The following is a 21,885-nucleotide window of genomic DNA, read 5'->3' as shown; positions in this document are numbered from 1 at the left end:
TCAGCAACTTTCAAGTATGCAATATTATATTATTACATAATCAAATATACAGTATTGTATTATTAACTATAGTCACCTGATGCACACTAGATCCTAAGAACTTATTTATCTTGTAACTGGAAGTTACTGTACCTCCCCATTTACCAGTCCCAAGCCTCTGGTAACCACCATTTTATTATCTGTTAATATGAAATTGTTTTTTTTGTTTTTTGTTTTTGTTTTTAGATTCCATTTATAGTTGATATTATATAGCATTTGTTTTTCTCTGTCTGGCTTATTTCACTTAGCATAATACCATCTAGTTTTATCTACTGTTCCAAATGACAGGATTTACTTTTTTATGGTTGAATAAATTCTATTATGTATATATACTACATTTTTAAAATCCATTCATTCGCTTAAGGAAATTTAGGTTGTTTCCATGTCTTGATTATTGTGAATAATGCTGCAGTGAACAACATGAGTGTGGAGATATCTCTTCATATCCCTGCTCTCTTTCAGTTACTTTTTGCATTGAGTATCTTGTTTGCATCCTAACACTTTCAACCTATGAATGTCTTTAAAGTGAGTCTCTTGTAGACAGCATACACTTGGATGTTGTTGTTTTTTATCCACTCTTTCAATCTATTTCTTTTTATTAAGCAGTTTAATCCATTTACATTTAAAGTTATTACTGATAGGAAGCACTTATTTTTTCCCATTTTCTTATTTGTTTTTTATATGTCTTAGAGCTCATTTTTGTCTTTCATTTCCTCCATTACTGTCTTGTATTTAATTTTTTTTTTTAGTGACACATTATGATTCCCTTCTCATTTTCTTTTGTATATGTTCTATAGATTATTTTCTGTTTGGTTATCATAGGGATTACTTGTAACATCCTAAAGTTATGACAATCTATTTTAAATTGATACTAAGTTAACTTCAAGAAAGTAAAGACCTCAATAAAAAACAACTTTTACATAAACAACTACTCCTTTATAGCTCTGCTTTCCTCATTTCAGTTATTGATGGCACAAATGTTATATTTATATTGCATACCATTAACATAGATTTATAATTGTATTTATGCATTTGCCTTTTATATTCTGTAGAAAATAAAAAGTAAGAGTTATAAATCAAAATTAAAAAATATTTTTTGTATTTGTTTATACATTTGTCCTTTCCAGAGCTCTTTATGTTTTCATATGACTTTAAGTTATTGTCTAATGCACTTTCATGTCAACTTGAAGGCTCCCATTGTTATTTCATGTAGAGCCAAGTCTATGGCAGTGAACTCCCTCAGCTTTTGTTTGTCTAGGGATGTCTTAACTTAGCTCTCATTTTTTTAAGGGCAGTTTTGCTGGATATAGAATTCTAGGTTGAAAGTTTTTCTCTTTCATCACTTTAAATATATGTCATCTCACTGCCTTCTGGACTACAAAGTTTCTGCTGAGAAATATGACAGTATTATTGGGAATTCTGATAAGTTTTTGATATATAGAACTTTATTTTTCTATTCCTAACATCTATCATAATTCAGTTCAATGTTTTTTAGGAGTTTTACTGTATACTAGTGTAACATTTTATTATCTTTTAAAGACGTTTGTTTTTATTTTCTGTACCTGACATTAATATTACCAATGGAATCAATTATATCATGTCACAGTAAAGCCAAACACCATGAAACAAAACAAAACCCCAGGCCCTCAGTAGCATTTGACTTAAAGCAGCATTAGTCACACTTGTGGAGTCAGGTGGGGATTTTGTGGTTAGGTAGTATTGCTCTTCTGTTGGGTTCACTTGCATTTTTTTGCTTTTGACTGGCTGTCAGTCGCCTGGGGTGACCAGCTGGGAACTTGGTGAGCTGGGCTCTTCTACACCTCTTTCTTTTCTTCTAACAGGCCAGACCAGGGATATTCTCATGGTGATGGCCAAAGTAGGAGAGGCCAACCCCGCAAAGTAGAAGCCCATTTTAAGTTTCTGCCTGTATTATATATGCCAAGATCCTATTTTCCATGGCAAGGAAAGGGGGATGAATTGGAGCCACCCTTATAATCTAGTATACCAAACAGCTTTCGTTTTATTTTGTGTAGAATATACCTTCCCATTTATTTAAAATCTCTGTTACTTCTTTTAAATAACTTATAACTAAGTGTCATTTTTAAATGAAAACTGAAGAGTCTTTGTTTTTGAATAGGCAATCTTTATACAGTTACGTAAGTTTGTATATATCATATATTTTTTTCTCTAGTATAATTGTGTTATTTTGTTTCATGGATTTAACTTTCTATATTTCTTTTTTTCATTTTTTCTTATCTTATGTATATATACATTGCTGTACTTCTATGTTTTTAGTGTGTACAAAGTTACATGTACTGTTTTACATAGTACAGGGTTTAACATTTCAGGTTTCAATATCTTTTTAAAGCCACATTTAACTATATATTAAAATTAAAAATAACTGATATCTTTTGATCCCCCAGTTAAAGGATTTTGTCCACACCTACTTTGTTGATACTACTTTTAACTGAAATTCCCATCTTATTAGTATATTGACTTGTCTTAATATTTAAATATTCTTATCAAACATTCAAATAAGAATGCCTTTTGATATTGCATTTGTTTTACCCAGTTTTTAATATTTACACTTATATTGGTGTCTAACCTATTTCTATGCTCACTTTCAATCTTTTTATACTGTGAGTTTCTGTGGATCTTGTCTTCATTAAATATAGCACTTATTTAACAATGATGATGTCGGGAACTGTACTGTGTCATTTGTGAGTGGTGCACTTAAGGGAGGATATAAAATTCTTAGGCCACAAACTTTTCCACTTATAACCTTCATTCATTACACTTTTATCTGTCTAATGTATTGCTTCGGAAGGCAAATCTGAAGTCATCAAGACTTCGTTTCTCTATTATTTTTAACATGGATTTTCTGCCTTGATGTTTTTAGGATATTTTTCTCTTTCATCAAAACCCAAACCAGTTTCTAGGAAGTCTCTTGATGAGTCTAATTAACTGATTTTCTCTAGATTGTGTTGAGTCTTTCAGTTTGCACACCCTGGTGTGCAATTATTTCCTTAGTTATTGTAACTGCTACCCTCTCCCTCTCCAATTATTTCCCGTTCCAGGAAAACGATGATTTTTAACTTGAATCATCATTTCCTGTCCCCTATCTTTGTTTCTCCTCCTCATTGAAATCTTTCTTCCTTCATTTCTTACTGTCAGGTGGGTGTTCCATGTTTTCTCATGTGTAACATGAATTTTTATCCTGCAATTGCATTTTTTTCTTTCCTTGAATTGCAGTATCTCATTATTCCACTTTTAATGTTGTCCTATTATTTTTTTTTTACCTCAATAAATTTTCTCTTAATGGCCTCCTGTTTTTTGAGACATGATTTTTCTTGTACTGTAATGAGACTGCTATAGAATTTTCTGCAGTTACTTCAACATTTGGCAATAGATAATAGATTTCTCTGTAGATTGTTTCAGGTTTTTCTGTCCCTTACTTTATCACAGGGGTCCTTCTGTTTATTCTTCATTACTCATTCCAGGGCCAGGTAAAATCTACACTGGTTTGGAGTGGACCAGCAGTGTGGATATATTGATTGCATATGGCCCTCTCAGAGTTTCAGCTGATGGAAACATTTCAGATGGTGGAAAAATGGATGTACACAATTCCCTATGCAATTTGTATAGTGTAGCAAGCAGTGATATTGCACTGTGATTTGATTTATTTCTCCTTTCCACTTCCTCATTCTCTAGCACTTAGAACAAATGAAGTTTGTTTCAAACTTTTTCACTTGTCTAAGTATCTCTTAGCTGTTAACCTGGGAATTAATTGTGGTACTTGCTTTTCCTTCACTCCCTTCCTCCTTCATCTTCTGAATAATTGTGACAGTATCACATATATACTCTCTGAACTAGAAGGTAGATTGTAATTAGTGCATATTATTATGGATTTATCAAACATCTATTATACGTCTATAGTTTTAAATATATATAACATATATATATATATATATATATATATATATATACACACACACACACATATATATTATATGTATGTAGCTTACTTAATCACATTATTGTTTCTGGACACTTAAATCGCTTCTATTTCTCCAGTGCTAAAATAATATACATTAGTTGATTTTATATGTTTAAATGACTATTTTCTTGGGATAAATTTTTAGAAGTAGAATTACTGACATGAAGGATATTAACGATTTTGTGAATTTTTGATATATGCTGGCAAATTGTTTCCCAAATCTTTTAACAAGTAAAACTTCCAGAAACAGTACAATCATATGCTCTCATAAAAAAAAAAAAAATTGAGGGGTGCCTGGGCGGCTCAGTCAGTTGATCAGACTCTTGATTTTGGCTCAGGTCATAGATCCCAGGGTCCTGATATCAGCCCCCTGTTGGGCTCCACGCTGAGTGTGAAGCCAGCTTAAGATTCTCTCTCTCTCTCTCCTTCTGCCCCTTTCTCCCACTCACATGCTCTCTCTCTTTTTAGAAATAAAAAAAAAAAAATGGGATTACATGCTTACTTTGAAAGAAATTACAATTCTGAGAACCTATGGAAAAGAAAATTAAAAAAGCAGCCATTGTTTCACTGCCTAGCTATGATTCTTGCTATTGATTTGGCTTAGATATTTTATTTTCTTCCCTACTTCCTTGTAGGATAGATGGATGGATAGATAGGTAGGTAGGTACATAAGGTAGATGGATAGGCAGACATATAGGATGCATGCATTGATAAAAATACTATAAGATGACAGGGTGCCTGGGTGGCTAAGTTGGTTAAGTGTCTGACTCTTGATTTTAACTCAGATCATGATCTCATGGTTTGTGTGTTCAAGCCCAACATCAGGCTCTGTGCTGACAGTATGGGCCCTGCTTAAGATTCTCTTTGTTTCTTTTTCTTTCTATGTCTCTGTTCCACGTGTCCTCTTGTCCCCTCAACATGAATAAACTTAAAAAAAGTAGAAAATACTAAATGATGATATTTAAGTTGTTTTAAATTTTTGTACAATTATGCATAAACCTGTTATTAATGTCTTATATTTAATACAAATTGTTTATTTCATTAATATAAATCCTAGAAGGAAAGTGAGGAAGAATACATATTTTTAAGATTATGAATATGTACCACATAATTTCAATTTCAAAAGGAAAGGATGTTACACCAATTTATACTCTTAGCATTCATTTATATAATTATGTGTCAAATTTACCTTCACAAGTATTAAGTATTAATATGATTTTCTTCATTTTCTTTAATTTGATAGGAAGAAACTTATACCATATTATTTTGATTTTTTATTTGATCGCTAATTAGATAAAATATATTTTTGAACGATTATTATTCACATGTAAGTATTCTTCTGCAGAATTTCTTTTAAAGCTCACAATCAATTTATGTACTTTTACTGGTGTGAATAATACTTTCGTTACTAACAATATTAATGATTTTAGTCACACCATTGCTGTTTTGTACAGATAAAAAATAATTTTTCTAACCAACCATATTTCTTTCTATATTTTAAAATTTTGAATGCTTCTTGTTCAAAAAGTCTTTATATAATCAACAAATTAATCATTGTAGTTGCTCAGGATATTATGTTGAAATACTAGTGAAATAAAATCCTTCCCACCCTTCAAGTTCAAATCTGTTCTTTTAAACAGTAATAAGAATTGTATCAAATACTATCCCAGTACTCAGCTTAACTGAATTTTTTTTCAATTTCAGAGAATAAAAGACCATGCCTTGAATTCTCTCAGCTAAACATATTGCATTCCATCAAAGATTTGTTTTCTCCCCAAATGGACATTGTTTTGATGATGTATACAAGAAACAATCCTTCCTGTGCTGAGCCACTGTTTGAGCAGAATAACTCACTTAATGTTAATTTCAATACAAGCAAGAAAACAGTCTGGATTATTCATGGATACAGACCAATGGGCTCCACTCCTAAATGGCTTCAGAACTTTCTAAAGGTTTTGTTGAATCACGAGGATCTGAATGTAATTGTAGTAGACTGGAACCGGGGTGCTACAACTTTTATTTACAACAGAGCAGTTAAAAACATCAGAAAAGTTGCTGCTACTTTGGGTACATACATTCAGATTCTTTTGGTAAGAATTTTATATATTATGTATGTTATACAATATACAGTGTTTTATGCAATACCACAGAGTGGTAGTAAGATAAATACTTTTTTTTCTATAAGCATTAAGAATTATTGCTTTTATATGCTACCATTTACAGCCATCTTTTCTTTGTGGAAATGGATAAATGCCATACGTAGATGTGTACTGTCTTATTTTTAGAAGAAATGTCTTAAAGACTTAGTTATTACATTTTGTCTTAAAAATCTTTTAAGATTTTTGGGGGCACCTGGTGGCTCAGTCAGTTAAGTGACTCTTAGTTTCAGCTCACGTCATTATTTCACTGTTTGTGGCTTCGAGCCCCACATTAGGCTCTGTGCTGGCAGTGCAGAGCCTGCTTAAGATTCTGTCTTTCCCTCTCTCTCTGCCCGTCCCCTGCTCACATGCGTGCGTGCCTGCACGTGTTCTCTCTCTCAAAATAAATAAATAAACTTAAAACAATCTTTTAAGATTTTTATCCTTTTGTAACTTTACCTATACTGACTTGAGGTTAAGGTAGTGATTCTCTGTGCACCAAGGAGATAAACTATATAATCATTAAGTTCTTTTCTAAGGTATGGCTAATATGTTTATAGTTAATTGAGTATGAATTGGTAAAAGTGAGGGAAAAACATCTTAAAAAGTTGCATACTTGTGCCAATCTTCAAGACCAGTCTTAATGCCATTTAGATTTGTCCAGAATTTAGGTCCAGGGTTGGGATGAGTCTAACAAATTGAGGCTAATTTGGGCTTATCAGGAATTTACATCTACATTTACTTTGTCAACCCATATGGCGATCAGTGTCTATTCTAGAGAGAGATGTGGTGGTGATGAGCGCTTGAGAGAAAGAAAGGTAATTTCTGGGGCATTCATGGGCTTGAAATCTGTTTTGAGTTGTGCTCAACTCAACTTGCTCAGTTGTGCTTGGGAGACTCTCTTAAAACTAAGCAGGCATAACTGATCCAAGAAGCAGTTACATATAATGGTTAGGAGTCAGACTGGAGGAGTTCAAAGATCAAATCAACCTGTTATCCTCTGTGTGACTCTGACCAATTGTTTAATCTCTCAGCCTCATTTCTTTATCTATGTATTTGAGATAATCAAACTTTATGACAATATTTTATATAAGTATAAAATGACATTAATTCTTAACCAGGACCTGGCATAAAATAATCTGAGTAAAAATCAGGATCAGTATAATTTATACATCCCCAAGTTCGGACAAAACCAAACCATCTCTCTATAGAGAGACAGAGGAGGTGATTGATTCACCTGTTCTTATCACCTGTAAACTACATAACTGATTTTTGCTTATAGAAGTGGTCTTTTCTCTAATACACATGTACTTCAAAGTGTTGGAAATATGATTATTAAATATAGAAATTTAGAAAAAGGCTTTATATTAAGGAAAAAAATGAAAAGATTAATAACACTAAAGTTGAGAGCAATACCCCTTCAGGTTTCTGGGCATTGCTCTGAGAAATTTGAAGAAAATTAACCTGTGGCTGGAAAGCCTGGGTCTAGTTTCTCATTGGCAGTAAATGTTCCACATCTTTCTCCAAGCCATCAAATGTGTCACTCTGCTGAATGGACCACAACCTGCTTTCTGAGAGGTTTCCCTCCTTGTTAGCTCCCTAGTGGCCCTCCAGGGCTAAGACTCTAAGAAGTGCTCAAAACTTGGGCTTGGAAGATCAGATTCCATCACTCTCCAGCTTGTGGATTTGGGAAATCACTTAAAATCCATGAGTCTCATTGTATCATCTCCGAAATGAGAATTATAATTCACACTGTTCCAGTCTTCCTAGGGATTTTGACACAATCTGATCAGATAAAACAAGGAGGCAGATTAGTATATATTTTGGAGTTAAATAGGCCTGGACTTGAAGTCCATCTTTTTCCCTTACAGTAATAAGTATGTTTGGCTTTGGGCAACTCATTATCAAACTATTCATTCAACACTTAATATGTGCTCTTAATAACTTTGGGCAATAGGATAAAAATAAATAACTCGTAGGACTAATGTGAATATGAGATTTACAAAACACTTATTCAAGTTAATGGAATATGATAGTTATAAAACACTTATTCAAGTTAAGTACCTGTTAATGTCTATTACTATTATTACAAAATTATTTATTAATTAATATATTATTTTGCATATACTATTTTAGATAATAGATAACAAAGGTTTTTAAAAGCTTAATGTTATTACTAAAAATATATTGAGAAAAATCAGATATCTTATGGAAAAAGTTGAACAACAATATGTTGTTTTGAAATTATAAAATCCCATTCTCTATCTCCCAGAAATGTATTAAACCAGAAAAAAAAAATAGTGAATACTATAATATTGATGCACAAGGCATAATTTGTGATTTCTGAAATGAAAATCATAACACTTCATTTTCAATTACAGAACCATGGAGCGACTCTTGATAATTTTCATTTCATAGGTATGAGCTTAGGGGCTCATGTTAGTGGATTTGTTGGAAAGATATTTCAAGGTCAACTTGGAAGAATTACAGGTAAAATATTTTTGATAAAATTAGTGTTTTAGCATAATTTTAACCATGAGAAATTACTTTATTTACAAGTTAACAGGCACAATAGTTAAACAGTAAAAACGATGCACATTATTTTTTTCTGTATTATATTCAATGCTCGCCTTTGTTTTAGTTAGATTCTAAAGTCTTCTTTCTTGTTTAGTTCTAAGCAGTGTTGAAGTGCTCATATAGAACTGGGAGGAAGATCAATTTCTGCAGCTCCATGTGAATTTTAAGAACCTATTATTGTAATAATCCAGAGAAAAGCTTGACTCATTAAATATAAAACTTTTTTCTTTTTTTATATTAAATATAATTTATTGTCAAATGGGTTTCCATACAACACCCAGTGCTCATCCCAACAGGTGCCCTCCTCAATGCCCACCACCCACTTTTCCCCTCTCTTCCACCCCCCATCAACCCTCAGTTTGTTCTTAGTATTTAAGAGTCTCTTATGGTTTGCCTCCTTCCCTCTGTAACTTTTTTTTTATAAAACTTTTTTCATGTATTAACTAAATATATACCCATGTATTTAATTTTCATAAACTTTAACATATTTCAGTTCTTTTAAAAATTTTACTTGAACATCAGAAGAGAGAATCAGGAGTTGACAACCAGGCTTGAGGGAGTCTAGATCCTGATTCCTCTCATATTTTCCTTCACAGAGTTCCTGCATGCAGAAAGTTTAGTAGCCAAATAATGCTGATGTGGATTTTCATGCTTCCTTTTGGGAATGGTGGTGATTTTAGAACCAGAAAGTTAGTATCCTTCCCCAACCAATTTAGCTTAAAAAAAAAAAAAGTTTATTATTTGAGAGAGAGAGAGAGAGAGAGAGAGAGAGAAAGCACGAGAAGAAGGGCAGAGAGAAAGGGAGACTGAGAATCCCAAGCAGGTTCCACACTGTCAGTGTGGAAACCAAACCATGACCTGAGCTGAAATCAAGAGTCAGACACCTAGGTGCCCTATAGTCAGGTTACTCAAGTGCCCTATAGTTGTTTTTTTAAAACAATTATTGAGATATGTGTCTGTAGAAGATTTATAATGATTTTGAGTGTTAATAAAAGTAGTAGAGTATTAAGTTGAAGCAAAGGGGGAGGGGAGAGGTGAATAAATTGCATAAGTAAGAGCTTTACAAACTTTAAGTATACCTTTCTTACTTTGATCAGTTTTAGTAATATCCCTGTTATACAGATACGAAAACAGGTTAACTGAATGAATGTAGGAAGGTCAAACGTTCTTAACAGCTAAGCCAGGATTTATGCAAAGCTTTGTAGCAACCAAAGCCTATTTCTCTTTCAACCATCACAGTAATCCTACTTTATGTTAAAGTGTGTTTATTCACACATTAGTGCAGTTTGAATGGCTCCACATGTCAAGCAATCATCAGGGTTTAAAATTCCAGCAAGTGTAGTAGTTCTACATCAGAATTATTTATGAAAAGAGAAGTTTCTGCCTCATTCAGTCAAGTGGGCTAAATACACTAGGGAAAATAGAAGGGCTTGGGATGAGCAACATTATATTTTAGTTTAAAAAAATCTGTCCTTTTTTTTTTTTTAAATTTTTTTTCAACGTTTATTTTTGGGACAGAGAGAGACAGAGCATGAACGGGGGAGGGGCAGAGAGAGAGGGAGACGCAGAATCAGAAACAGGCTCCAGGCTCGGAGCCATCAGCTCAGAGCCTGACGCGGGGCTCGAACTCACGGACCGCGAGATCGTGACCTGGCTGAAGTCGGACGCTTAACCGACTGTGCCACCCAGGCGCCCCAAAAAATTGAGATGAGTGTATCTCCCATTGCACAGATGTTCTCAAGGTGTTGAATTTTACCTCTTTGCCCCTTTTTGACAGTTGCCAGTAGGTCATGAGCCTAGAATTTCTATGTAGAATTTCACATGCACCAGAAATAATATCTGTATTCCATGGAAATTTTAATACATTTTTCTTTTCTTGTGTGTATATGGGAAGCTTTTGGTGGAAAATAAATGATAACATAATAATAATTATGTTTTATACCCCACCACAAATTGTATTTGGCACTTAAAATTCATTTTAGAACTGCAGATAGATCTGGGATGAACTAGTAAGGCATGAAGTTCAAGATAGGACCAGGCTATTACTCATTCCCCTTCCCCTCAACAATATTTTGTTGAGGCATTTCTAGTGTGGCTTAACACTAGATTGTTGGTAAATTCGGAAGATTGGTATAAATTATTCAGATAATGAAGATATTTGCTATTCATCCAATTTCATTTATATTTAGATTAGTTTTTAGACAAGTTTAAAGCTGTATAGACTTATGTTTATAATATAATAATGCAAACATATGATCTAATAAACACTATAGTAGAAGTTGATTAATTGATTGATAGTTTCTTTCTTGAATTTCAGGTCTTGACCCAGCTGGGCCAAAGTTCTCTGGACAGCCATGTGATCTCAGATTAGATTACACTGATGCAAAGTTTGTGGATGTCATCCATTCTGATATCAATGGTAACAATGTAGGATTTATTGCTTAATTACTTGAAAATGAAAAGGAGATGTAGACATTGGGATGCAGAGAACATAAAAGGAGGAAGATTAGTGGATAAAGTGATGATGAGTCTGTAATTATAAAATGATTATGTTTCCCACAAGTGGTATTTCTTGGAGTTAGTGATATCCTATGGGTGTTAACATGGCATTTTGCCTTCAATTTACCTCCTTCAGGTTTCAAGACCTGTCCTATCATCCTAAAAAGCAGAAATTTGATTAAAAAATACTTCATCTTGTTCATGCTATTGACAATTTTGATTTGATCACAAATTCTCCCATGCTTAATGTTCCTGATGTATTTAGGTTACCATTCTCCACTCATTTTCTTGCTGTGATATCTATCAACTAGAAATGAAAACAGCATTTCAGGCACAGATAAAGAATACCTTCCCCTAAAGGTAGAGAAATAATTTCTCTATTGTTTTTAATTATCTTCCTGAAAATGTCAAATATGCTATTGATAGTTTGGTCCAGAATGCTTTGGACAGGCACTTTCAAGGAATAAGTTAGATGGCCCTAAGCCCTTTTCTGATTTGGAATTGATGATACTAATATTTATTGAGCACTTCGTATATACTTCAGGCAGTGTTTTAAATGTTTTATGTGAATTAATTATGGCATTCTCCTAAGTTCCCATGAGATAAGTAAATGTCATCTCTTTTTTACTTATGGGGAAGCTAGAGTCAAAGTCACAAGGCCAGTAAGCAGCAGAGCCGCTTTCAAATTTCAAAATTTCAATTTTTTGAAATTTGAAATTTCAAAATTTCAATTTTTTGAAATTTGAAATTTCAAAATTTCAATTTTTTGAAATTTGAAATTTCAAAATTTCAAAAAATTTGAAATCTTTTGATTCCAGAGCCTGCCTTCACCAGTTTCTTGCTCTGATTAGCTGATAATTTACATGTGTTGTCACTGTAGGCATGGGGAGGTTATGGTGCTACCATGGAGAAAGGAGGAAGTGATGCAAAGACTATTCTGATTCTCCTATTTCCTCAGGTTACTTTTCTCTTTGGTCCAGGTAATTTATTTGCTCCCATAGTCCTCTGAATTGACTTCATGGTGATCCATACCAGTGCCTTTGCAAGAGATACAAATTCTATAAATGCCATAGATGACAATTTCTCAATATCAATGCCTGGGCTAACCCTATATGGGTACAGTTTTGCTTCTAAAGTGGAATCTGAGTTCACCTATATCTCACAGGGAGTCAGTGCCTAAGGTTCACAGTTCTAGTGTGATACCTCAACCTCTCAAGTCTTCCTTATCTCTAGCTCTTATATCAGCTTAGCATTCCCACACATAGTACACCTACTGCCCAATTGCTCTGCAGTTCTTTGTCTGAGCTCTTCTTTCTGAAATCCCAACTTCAGCTCTGCCTATGGCCTTGGAATTAGCTCTTCCTACTTTTTATTTTATTTTATTTTATTTTGGATTTTCCTAATAAACTGTTTTATATTGTCTTTCATTCTCAACATCTTTTGATGACCCAACCTATCAGATCTAACTTACCACTAAATGCCACATTGTTTTGGCACCTTTGGTTGATCTTTTCATGACCATCACAAATGAGGGACACAGAATTTTGATGCTGCATATCCACCTGTCTCAAGGAATTTCTGAATGAGATATTTGGGGTCAGTACATATCTGACAGATCAATTCTTCCTTGAATACTATTCAGAGTGCATCTTTTACTTACCAATAGGTTTTGTCCTTATTCAGTTGTATATATTAAAAAATCTATGTCGCCTTCCAAAATTGTGAATTAGGTAATTTGGGCTAATATTCCTGCTGGGATATCAGGGAAAACTTACCAGTCCAACATCTAGAAAAATTCTAGAAGTGAACTGGCGATTTGGAGTCACTTTTCTCATAGTAGGTTCTCTGATGCAGAGGTATCAGAAATATTTTTGAAACCCATACATGAAGCTTGTAAAACATCTCATTTTTATCTTCTTTCCATGAAATGAAGGAAATATAGAATGCTTAAATTTTATATATCAGTCTCCATGTTAATATATTCTTTGAGAGAAAAAAATAGAACAAAGAGAGAAGACACAATATCAATAATAAACAGGAGATAGTGTTACAGATGCTACAGGTATTAAAATGACTGTATTATGATATAATGAACAATATTATGCAGAAATGAAAATATATGATTATATGGTATGATATATAAAATAGAAAAATTTTATGAAGAAGAAAAAGCATTTACCAAACTAACAAATTAAGAGAGAAAATTTGGTTCTATAATTATTAATGAAATAGAAACTGTAATTTAAAAATTCCCAGGGTGCCTGGGTGGCTCAGTCAGTTAAGCATCTGACTTCGGCTCAGGTCACGATCTCGTAGTTCATGAGTTAGATCCCCACATCAGGTTCTGTGCTGACAGCTCAGAACCTGGAGCCTGCTTCAGATTCTGTGTCTCCCTCTCTCTCTGCCTCTCCCCCATTCACACTCTGTCTCTCTCTCTCTGTCTCACAAAAAATAAATAAATGTTTAAAAAAATTAAAAAGTAAAAAAAAAATGTAGGAAACTGTTTAAAACCTTTTTAAAAAGCCTTCATAAATTTAATGTCAAAACTTGAGACAGACATTACAGAAAAGAAAATTTGTGGACATTTTCTATTATAACCATGGATACAAAAATTCTACATAAATCATCACACTAGTAAACCAATTCAGCAACATATAAAAATGGATAATGAATCATACCCAATTTGGATTATTATAAAAAAGCAAGTTTATAATAAAAGCATACACAAAAGGATACATGAATATGAGTCAATTTTTATATGGGAAAATATAAATTGTAATGTTTTGGGAGGCATCCTTAGAAGCTAAAGATTAGCAAAAAAATCATTTTATTAAAAGGTAGTTATTATTATTGTAGGAAAAGGAGTAGCTGGTGATTAGATAAGAACACTGTAGGGGTTTCCAGGTGCTATATGTTGGCATTGGTGTGGTAGCTAATTGGCTATTTCCCTGATAGTAATTAATCCACAGCTTTATGTTTTCTTCATATATGTATTATAAACTACAATAAAAAGAAAATTTAAAAAGCGATATATGCTTTTCCTATACTTCCTCAAATGAAGGAAATGAATGACCTAAATGACCAAACTGCTCATCTTCCTCCATCTGATAAAGGGAAAATGACATCAAGGGCTGTTTGTTAAGTTAATATAAATGTCTTTTGCTTCTCTTTGATCCCTGAGGAGTCTTCTTGGCTTGATTCTACTTTAGTAGAAGATTGGAGAAAATGATGGCTCCAACATGGAACCCCTATTCTTGGAACTCCATGTTGAGTTCAGACATAAGGAAATTAAAGGTCTCCAAAATCATTGGCCTTTTTGTTTTTTGGGGCCATATTTAGGAAATTGCAGGCAGTTGATGGAATATAAAGAGGCTATCAAACCCTCACCACTGTTACAGTCAAATCACACTTATGCTTCCCAATTCTAAGGAGTTCCAATGAATTCACCCAAATTTTTCTTTGCTGGGGTGCCTAGGTGGCTCTGTTGGTTAAGCATCCGACTTCAGCTCAGGACATGATCTTGTGGTTCATGAGCTCTGTGTGGACAGCTAAAACCCTGGAGCCTGCTTAGGGAGCCTGCTTCAGATTTGGTGTCTCCCTGTCTCTCTCTGTCCCTCCCCCACTCACATTGTCTGTCTGTCTCTGTCTCTGTCTCTGTCTCTCTCAGAAATAAATAAACATTAAAAGAAGGAAAAAAAAAAGAAAAAAAAAATTGTTCTTTGCCTTTCCTTACACATTGAATCCCCTCCCCGATATTGCACATGCCCAGTGTTCTTATGCTCTGGTAATAAATACCTCACTAACGGTTATCTTTTTCTGTTACATACTAGAACTAAATCATGTTGCTGCATCTTAATCCTGACTGTCAGCCGCAAGTATTTACTTTGTTATATAAATCTATTGCTGATCACTTTTAAGAGTTTATTATGTTGTAGGAAATTTGTAGTCCCTAAGCCAAAGCCCAGCAGGCTTACTTGGCAGCAAGATTTTCATTTCTAATCATAGTCCTGAGTATTCTGAACTTGTTACCCTCTTTCATTCCTATGACTTCCCCAAGTTATAGATCCCGTATTGGTAATCATGGACTCAGAATTTGTAATTCTCCAGTGTCTTGAGGATCTACAGATATACAAAAGCCCTTAAATCATAGCTACAGGTTTATGTCACTCTGGCCCAGTTTGTTCCAGCTGAAGCAGCATATTTAGATTTTTCCAGTTAGTGAATCTAGTGCCAAGTCTTAGGCCTTATTATCCAGGGTACAAGCAAATCATCACACTGGCTTAAAAGGTCCTGTATGACTTGGCTTCATTCTTTCCAGTGCTCCCTCATCCACGTTGTACTCCAGCTAGCCTGGCTTCTTTGAATACTTTAGGCACGCTCACATGGTTTCCTGCTTGGCTCACTGTCTTACATCTTTCACATTTTGTGTGACTCTACCTCCTCAATGGAAATTTCCCTAACCAAACTGTTTGAAAGAGCAACCTGCCACCCTCACTAGGCACTAACTGTACTCTTGTTCTACTTGTGTTTTCTCTACAGCCCTTATTATTATCTGGCATACTATATTCTTACTTGTTTATTAGGTCTTTCTCTCACTAAAATTTAATTTCCACCAAAAAAAAAAAAAAAGGATTTTTTCTCTCTTTTTCTTTTTTACTTGCATATTCATAGCACAAAGAACTGTGATGGGCATAGTAAATCGGTGACTGATAAATATGTTAAATTAATGACATAATTTTCATGAGGAGTTAATTTGAGGCATTAAAACACGTCTTCTTAAAAATAGCATGTATTTTATTTTCAATTCAAACTGTAGGAGTCACTTTCAATGGAATTTATAGGAGATGCTATTTGTACAAGTGTTGCTGACCTGATTATGTTCACTTTGTGATTCTCGAGTGCTTTTCTTCTCAGGTTTAGGCATTAATGAACCTTTGGGACATATAGATTTTTATGCAAATGGAGGAAAAAAGCAACCTGGCTGTCCCAAATCCATTTTTTCAGGTATACAAATAATATTTTTGAATGAATTACAGATGATTCAAAATGATGAAAGAAAATCAGTTTACTTTTTTTCCCTCTTAATCTATGGGCAAGATTTTGATCACTGTTGCTCATGATTAATGAGAGTCATTGGTGAAAAATGGTTTAATTGGGTTTTTATTGGTTCATAAAGTTGACCAGTATATATACTATTTGGTCATGATGAAACCTATTACATTAGTTTCAACAGTTGTATTTCATTATTTTAAACATTAGGAGAAGTTCTGAGTTATTGAAGAAGCAATCTGGTCAAAGTATCACATAACATGAGTTTGGTTCCAAGACTTAATCTTTACCATCACTATAGTATTGTACAAACACAGATTCATAATCTCTTGCCCTTGGTTGTTACATAAATAGCCAAACAGCTGCTCCAGGTGTGGAGTTTGGCTCAGTTCAGAGCCATAGGAAGCATCTACAGTGACACCTGTCAAGTAACATATGGCCCAAGCCCACTGTAGCTAGAGAAGTTTGATCAAAGGTTATAAGGATGTGAGAAGTTGAGGAAAGAAAGGGACATAATGAAGTTCTAATGTTACCTGGTTTCATAATCCTCTCTGACATTAAATAGAAATATTAGGGGTGAGGGGTTAGAAGAGAACCATGTGTACATAGCCATTAAGTGTTGTGGCACTGTGTTTGTAGTGTGTCAGATTATTGAAATTAAACACATTTTTCCCCTGTGGTAATTATTACTTTAGACAAATGTCTTTTAAATCTCCTGTAAAAGCATACTGAATTTACATTTTCAATGGTACTACCTCTAGCTGCTTGAGATAAAACGGCACATTGTGGTCAGGCAACATTTCAATATTCACAAGTGCATGGTATTGAGTAGAACTTAACCTTTAATTTTTTTCTCTAATTTGCTTGAACTTGGTTTAATACATCTGCAGTTCTTTTGTTGTTTTTTGTTTTTTGTTTTTTAACACTTAAGGCGTTGCATTTATTAAATGCAGTCACCAGAGAGCCGTTTACTTGTTCATGGCATCTTTGGAAACAACCTGCAATTTTATTTCATTTCCTTGTCCTTCATACAAAGATTTCCATGCTGGTTCATGTGTGGACTGTGACGACTTCAAGGAAAAATCATGTCCTAGGCTAGGTAAGTGAGATTGGTATGATGACTATAAGATTTTGTGGAAAATGAATAACATAATTGTTAGTATTTTTTGCTGGAAGCTTTTTATTTACTTATGAACATGTTAGCATTTTATGGAAAAATTGCCTGTGGAACAACCAGACACAAGAGTTTATTTCCTACTAAGTATTTTATAAGGTATTTAGTGAGAGAAGTTTAATCAACTGCCTTTCTATGCTCAGTGTAGTATACAGATATGGTGGGTCTCATGAGGATCTTTGTTCTTGCTTTGCAGAGGACTCTCACTATTTATCATCCATGTATATTTCCATTAAAGAAAGAGACTGCTTTCTTTCTTTCTTTCTTTCTTTCTTTCTTTCTTTCTTTCTTTCTTTCTTTTGAGAGTTGTTCATTCTTAGTGGCATTGAGGGGTTTTATTTTTATGGAAAGCTTTAGGAGCAAGTGGAGAGGTATAAACCATTGTTAGCTTTTCATTTGCTATTAGCAAGTAGACATGAATCATACATGGTTCACACCTTCCAAATTGATAAAACTTGGCAAGAGCGGTTAAGTATTCCAACTTTCGATAACTACAGCCTGCTGGTGGGAAATTATAGAGAAAAATGAATCCACATAAAAAATAGAACGTAAGAGCTGGAAAGAATCTCAGAGGTTGTTTGTTCAGGATTTTCCAAAGACATTACCAACCCCCAGGCATGTTATGAGCATGTAAACATCTGATCAGTGTCATGATCAGGATCTGCCAGAAATGTTTCCAGAGCCAAAGGGGCTCTATTAAATGGGAAGCAATTACAAAGGCTGAATTAAAAAGCTTCCTGCAGTTTTCTTCAGCAGGAGGTTTATACTAACATGCATAGAGAATTGCTAGGAGAGACAGGCAATATGCAGGCTTTGTCAGACTTATTTTCTTGTAGACCTCTTCTGTCCAGAAAACATCCTGTGGGATTCCTTTTCTTCAGACCTCATGTTGGGGATTGCTTTTCTGGTTTCATTGCTCTTCCATATAAATGAGAAAATTGTGACCCAGTGTGAGCATAAGTATTGTGTAAGGACACAAGTGAGAGCTAGAGTTAAAATCCTTAATTCTCAATTCAGTGTTCTTTCTACCTTGTTCACATTTCAAATTCAGAGGTAGAAAGTGGAAAGAGACAAATACATAAAGTGGGAAGCATTTTCAATATATATATGTGTGTGATAATATTTCAAATTTAGTAATAATGTATATATTGGAAATATACATATTATATACATAATATATAGTGTATATAGATGCTATCTACACTTCATGTATTATATATAATGTACAGACATATATACTGTATCTCTTTGAATGTGTATTTGTAGGAGAATTGGGGGGTGTACTCATGGAACTAAATTCTGTGTTTATTTTATCTAATAATTTTATTCTGCTATATTTACTAAAAGATACAAATAAAATTCTTAATTTATGATATATTAGTAAAGACTGCTACAAATGGATTGTAGCCATATAGAGTATTCTAACCTCTGATAAGATTTCCAGGGAGTAGATTTGCTTGTGAATCTTTAATTTGAATTATCATGTAATTAAAATAAATATAATGTAAAATTATTTGAAAAGTCATTTTTAAGTGATAAAGATCCTGAACTATAATTATAATAATTATTATAATACATTGATCCTTTAGTTCCTTTAGTGATTTGAAAGCTTTGGGTGCTATTTGCTTGAAGTCGAGTTTCTAATGTTTTCTTTCTCAAATCTCAGGTTATCAAGCTGAGCTATGGAAAGATGTTTTAAAAGAAAGAAAAGAAAAAAGATTTCTCAGGACCACTGTGTTTTTGGATACTACTGGCACAAAACCATTCTGCAGTAAGTTAACATTTTCAACAAATGAACAAATAATTAGTTTTATATACTAATTTATATATTCTCCAAAATGTTCTTTCTACCCACTCCAATTTCATCATGTAATTTCAAGGAATTCTGAAATTTGTTAGAGCCAAATTCAAATAAGGACTTGATATTTTAGATTGAATGAACATATGCTTTGGACAATATTTTCTCAAAGAAACAATAAAGTCTGTTTGTTTTTTTCCTCCAAATTTGCCTGATTATCTTTCCCACCTTTAGAGTTATGTCAACATATACCTGATTATAGAGTTCAAGACATCTGTCTACACTATTAATATCCTTTGGGAACTGAACCTAAACTATATAAATACAAAATGTATAAGTAAATAATAACCTCCCCTATATATTTAGAGACAAGAGAAAATTCAGTGAACAAGAGAGAATCTCTTAGAAATATATTAAATAATTAGACTTATGAGGAGCTATTTTAAATTTTATTCTGTTTAAAGATGAAAAGCTGGTAGTTGTTTATAAATAAAGGTAAATCCTATTATAAGAAGAATCTTACGAGAAGTTTCAAGTCACTGCCATTGACTTTAGTTACTGATGGATAAGTACTTAAAATCGATTCTCGTATTTAAAAGTATTTTGGGGGCTCCTGAGTGGCTGTCAGTTAAGCATCCAACTTTGGCTCAGGTCATGATCTCCCAGTTTGTGAGTTTGAGCCCTGCCTTGAGCTCTGTGCTGACGGCTCAGAGCCTGGAGCCTGCTTCAGATTCTGTGTCTCCCTCTCTCTCTGCCCCTCCCCTGCTCGCATTCTTTTTCTCTCTCTCTCTAAAAAATAAATAAACATTTAAAAAATAAATAAAAAATAAAAGTATTTTTAGGGCTGTTAGTGTTAATATTTTGCAGACACAGTTGCTATCAATTTTAAGTATTATAATTTTTAAAATAAAATAATTTTTAAAATATTAGTGTTATATTGTACCATTTGGAATTAGGCCTATTATTTAATTAAAATTTTTACTAAATTAAATTTAGATTCAAATGCAGATATAAGAAATACAGAGAGCTCCTGTGTACACTTTATCCAGTTTTCCTCAATGTTAATATTTTGCAACAGAGTATAATTATAATATAATATCACCACCAGGATATTCATATTTCCCCAGGCACTCCTCTGTGTCTGTGTGTGTGTGTAGTTCTGTACAATTTAATCATACGTTTAAGGCTAGTATCTGTCACTACAGTGAAGATTGTGAACAGTTCCATCACCACAAGGATCCTTTGGGTGATACTTTTATAACCACATATACCATCCTGTCCTGCTTTTCTAAAATTTTGTCATTTTGCTCTTAATGATAGAGAACAAACTGAGGGTTGATGGAGGGAGGTGCGTGTGGGATGGGCTAGGTGAGTGATGGGTATTAAGGAGGACACTTGTGATGAGCACTGGGTGTTGTATATAAGTGGTGAATCACTGAATTCTCCTGAAACCAATATTGCCCTGTATGTTAACTAACTAAAGTTTAAATTTAAAAAAAAGAAAAAAAAAGAAGATACAATAAAAAAATAAAATTTTGTCATTTTGAAAATGTTATATAAAGGGACTCATTCAGTATGTGACCTTTTAATTGCCTCTTTTTTTTTTTCACTCAGCTTCTCTGGAGGTTTATCCATCATTCCTTTTTATTTCTGAGTAGTATTCCATGGTATATATGTACTACAGCTGGTTTACTTGTTCATCTCTTGAAGGACACGAGGGATATTTTTAATTTTGGCTTTATGAATAAAGCTATGAACATTTATATACAAGTTTTTGTGTGAATTTAAGTTTTTATTTCTCCAAAGGCCTAAGAAATGCACTTGCTAGGTCAGAAGATAATTAACTTTATAAGAAATTGACCAAGTGTTTTTCAGAGTGCTGTATCATTTTGCAATCCCCTCAGCAAAGTATGAGTGATCCAATTTCTCTGATTTCTTACTAATAATTGGTGTTGTCATTATTTAAAAAAATTATTCATTCTAATAGGTGGATAGTGATGCCATATTGTGGTTTTAATTTTTGTTACCCTGATGGTTTATAATAATGAGTATCTTTTCTGTATATCCTCTTTGGTGAAATATGTGTTCATATCCTTTGCCTATTTCTTAACTGGATATTTTATTTTATTTTATTTTATTTTATTTTATTTTATTTTATTTTATTTTATTTTATTTATTTTTATTTTATTTTACATTATTTATTTTTTTTATATTTTACATCCAAATTAGTTAGCATATAGTGCAACAATGATTTCAGGAGTAGATTCCTTAGTGTCCCTTACCCATTTAACCCATCCCCCCTCCCACAACCCCTCCAGTAACCCTCAGTTTGTTCTCCATATTTATGAGTCACTTCTGTTTTGTCCCCCTCCCTGTTTTTATGTTATTTTTGTTTCCTTTCCCTTGTGTTCATCTGTTTGGTCTCTTAAAGTCCTCATATGAGTGAAGTCATATGATATTTGTCTTTCTCTGACTAATTTCACTTAGCATAATACCCTCCAATTCCATCCACGTAGTTGCAAATGGCAAGATTTCATTCTTTTTAATGGCCGAGTAATACTCCATTGTATATATGTATACCACTTCTTCTTTATCCATTCATCCACCCATCGAT

At 33.5% G+C, this 21,885-nt stretch overlaps 1 protein-coding gene across 9 annotated transcripts in view; it reads left to right on the top strand.

The window, feature by feature from the left end:
- The window catches only part of LIPI (lipase I), a 72,143-nt gene that overhangs the window by 18,589 nt on the left and 31,669 nt on the right, over nt 1-21,885 (top strand). For 6 of the 9 annotated variants that reach the window (XM_086675740.1, XM_086675745.1, XM_086675746.1 and 3 more), the window contains exons 3-8: nt 5,741-6,126; nt 8,556-8,664; nt 11,069-11,170; nt 16,165-16,254; nt 17,231-17,398; nt 19,140-19,244. In XM_086675740.1, coding sequence (XP_086531866.1) covers nt 5,815-6,126; nt 8,556-8,664; nt 11,069-11,170; nt 16,165-16,254; nt 17,231-17,398; nt 19,140-19,244 — 886 coding nt within the window. In that variant the 5' untranslated portion in view covers nt 5,741-5,814. The remainder of the gene's footprint in view (nt 1-5,740; nt 6,127-8,555; nt 8,665-11,068; nt 11,171-16,164; nt 16,255-17,230; nt 17,399-19,139; nt 19,245-21,885) is intronic. The other 3 variants (XM_086675743.1, XM_086675744.1, XM_086675742.1) reach the window with 3 other exon arrangements.

The sequence above is a fragment of the Puma concolor genome, chromosome C2, assembly GCF_028749965.1.
Source record: "Puma concolor isolate L17-30 chromosome C2, mPumCon1.1.hap2, whole genome shotgun sequence".
Lineage (NCBI taxonomy): Eukaryota > Metazoa > Chordata > Mammalia > Carnivora > Felidae > Puma > Puma concolor.
Note: the sequence above shows the minus strand (reverse complement) of the source record. Positions and strands in the feature narration are given on the sequence as shown.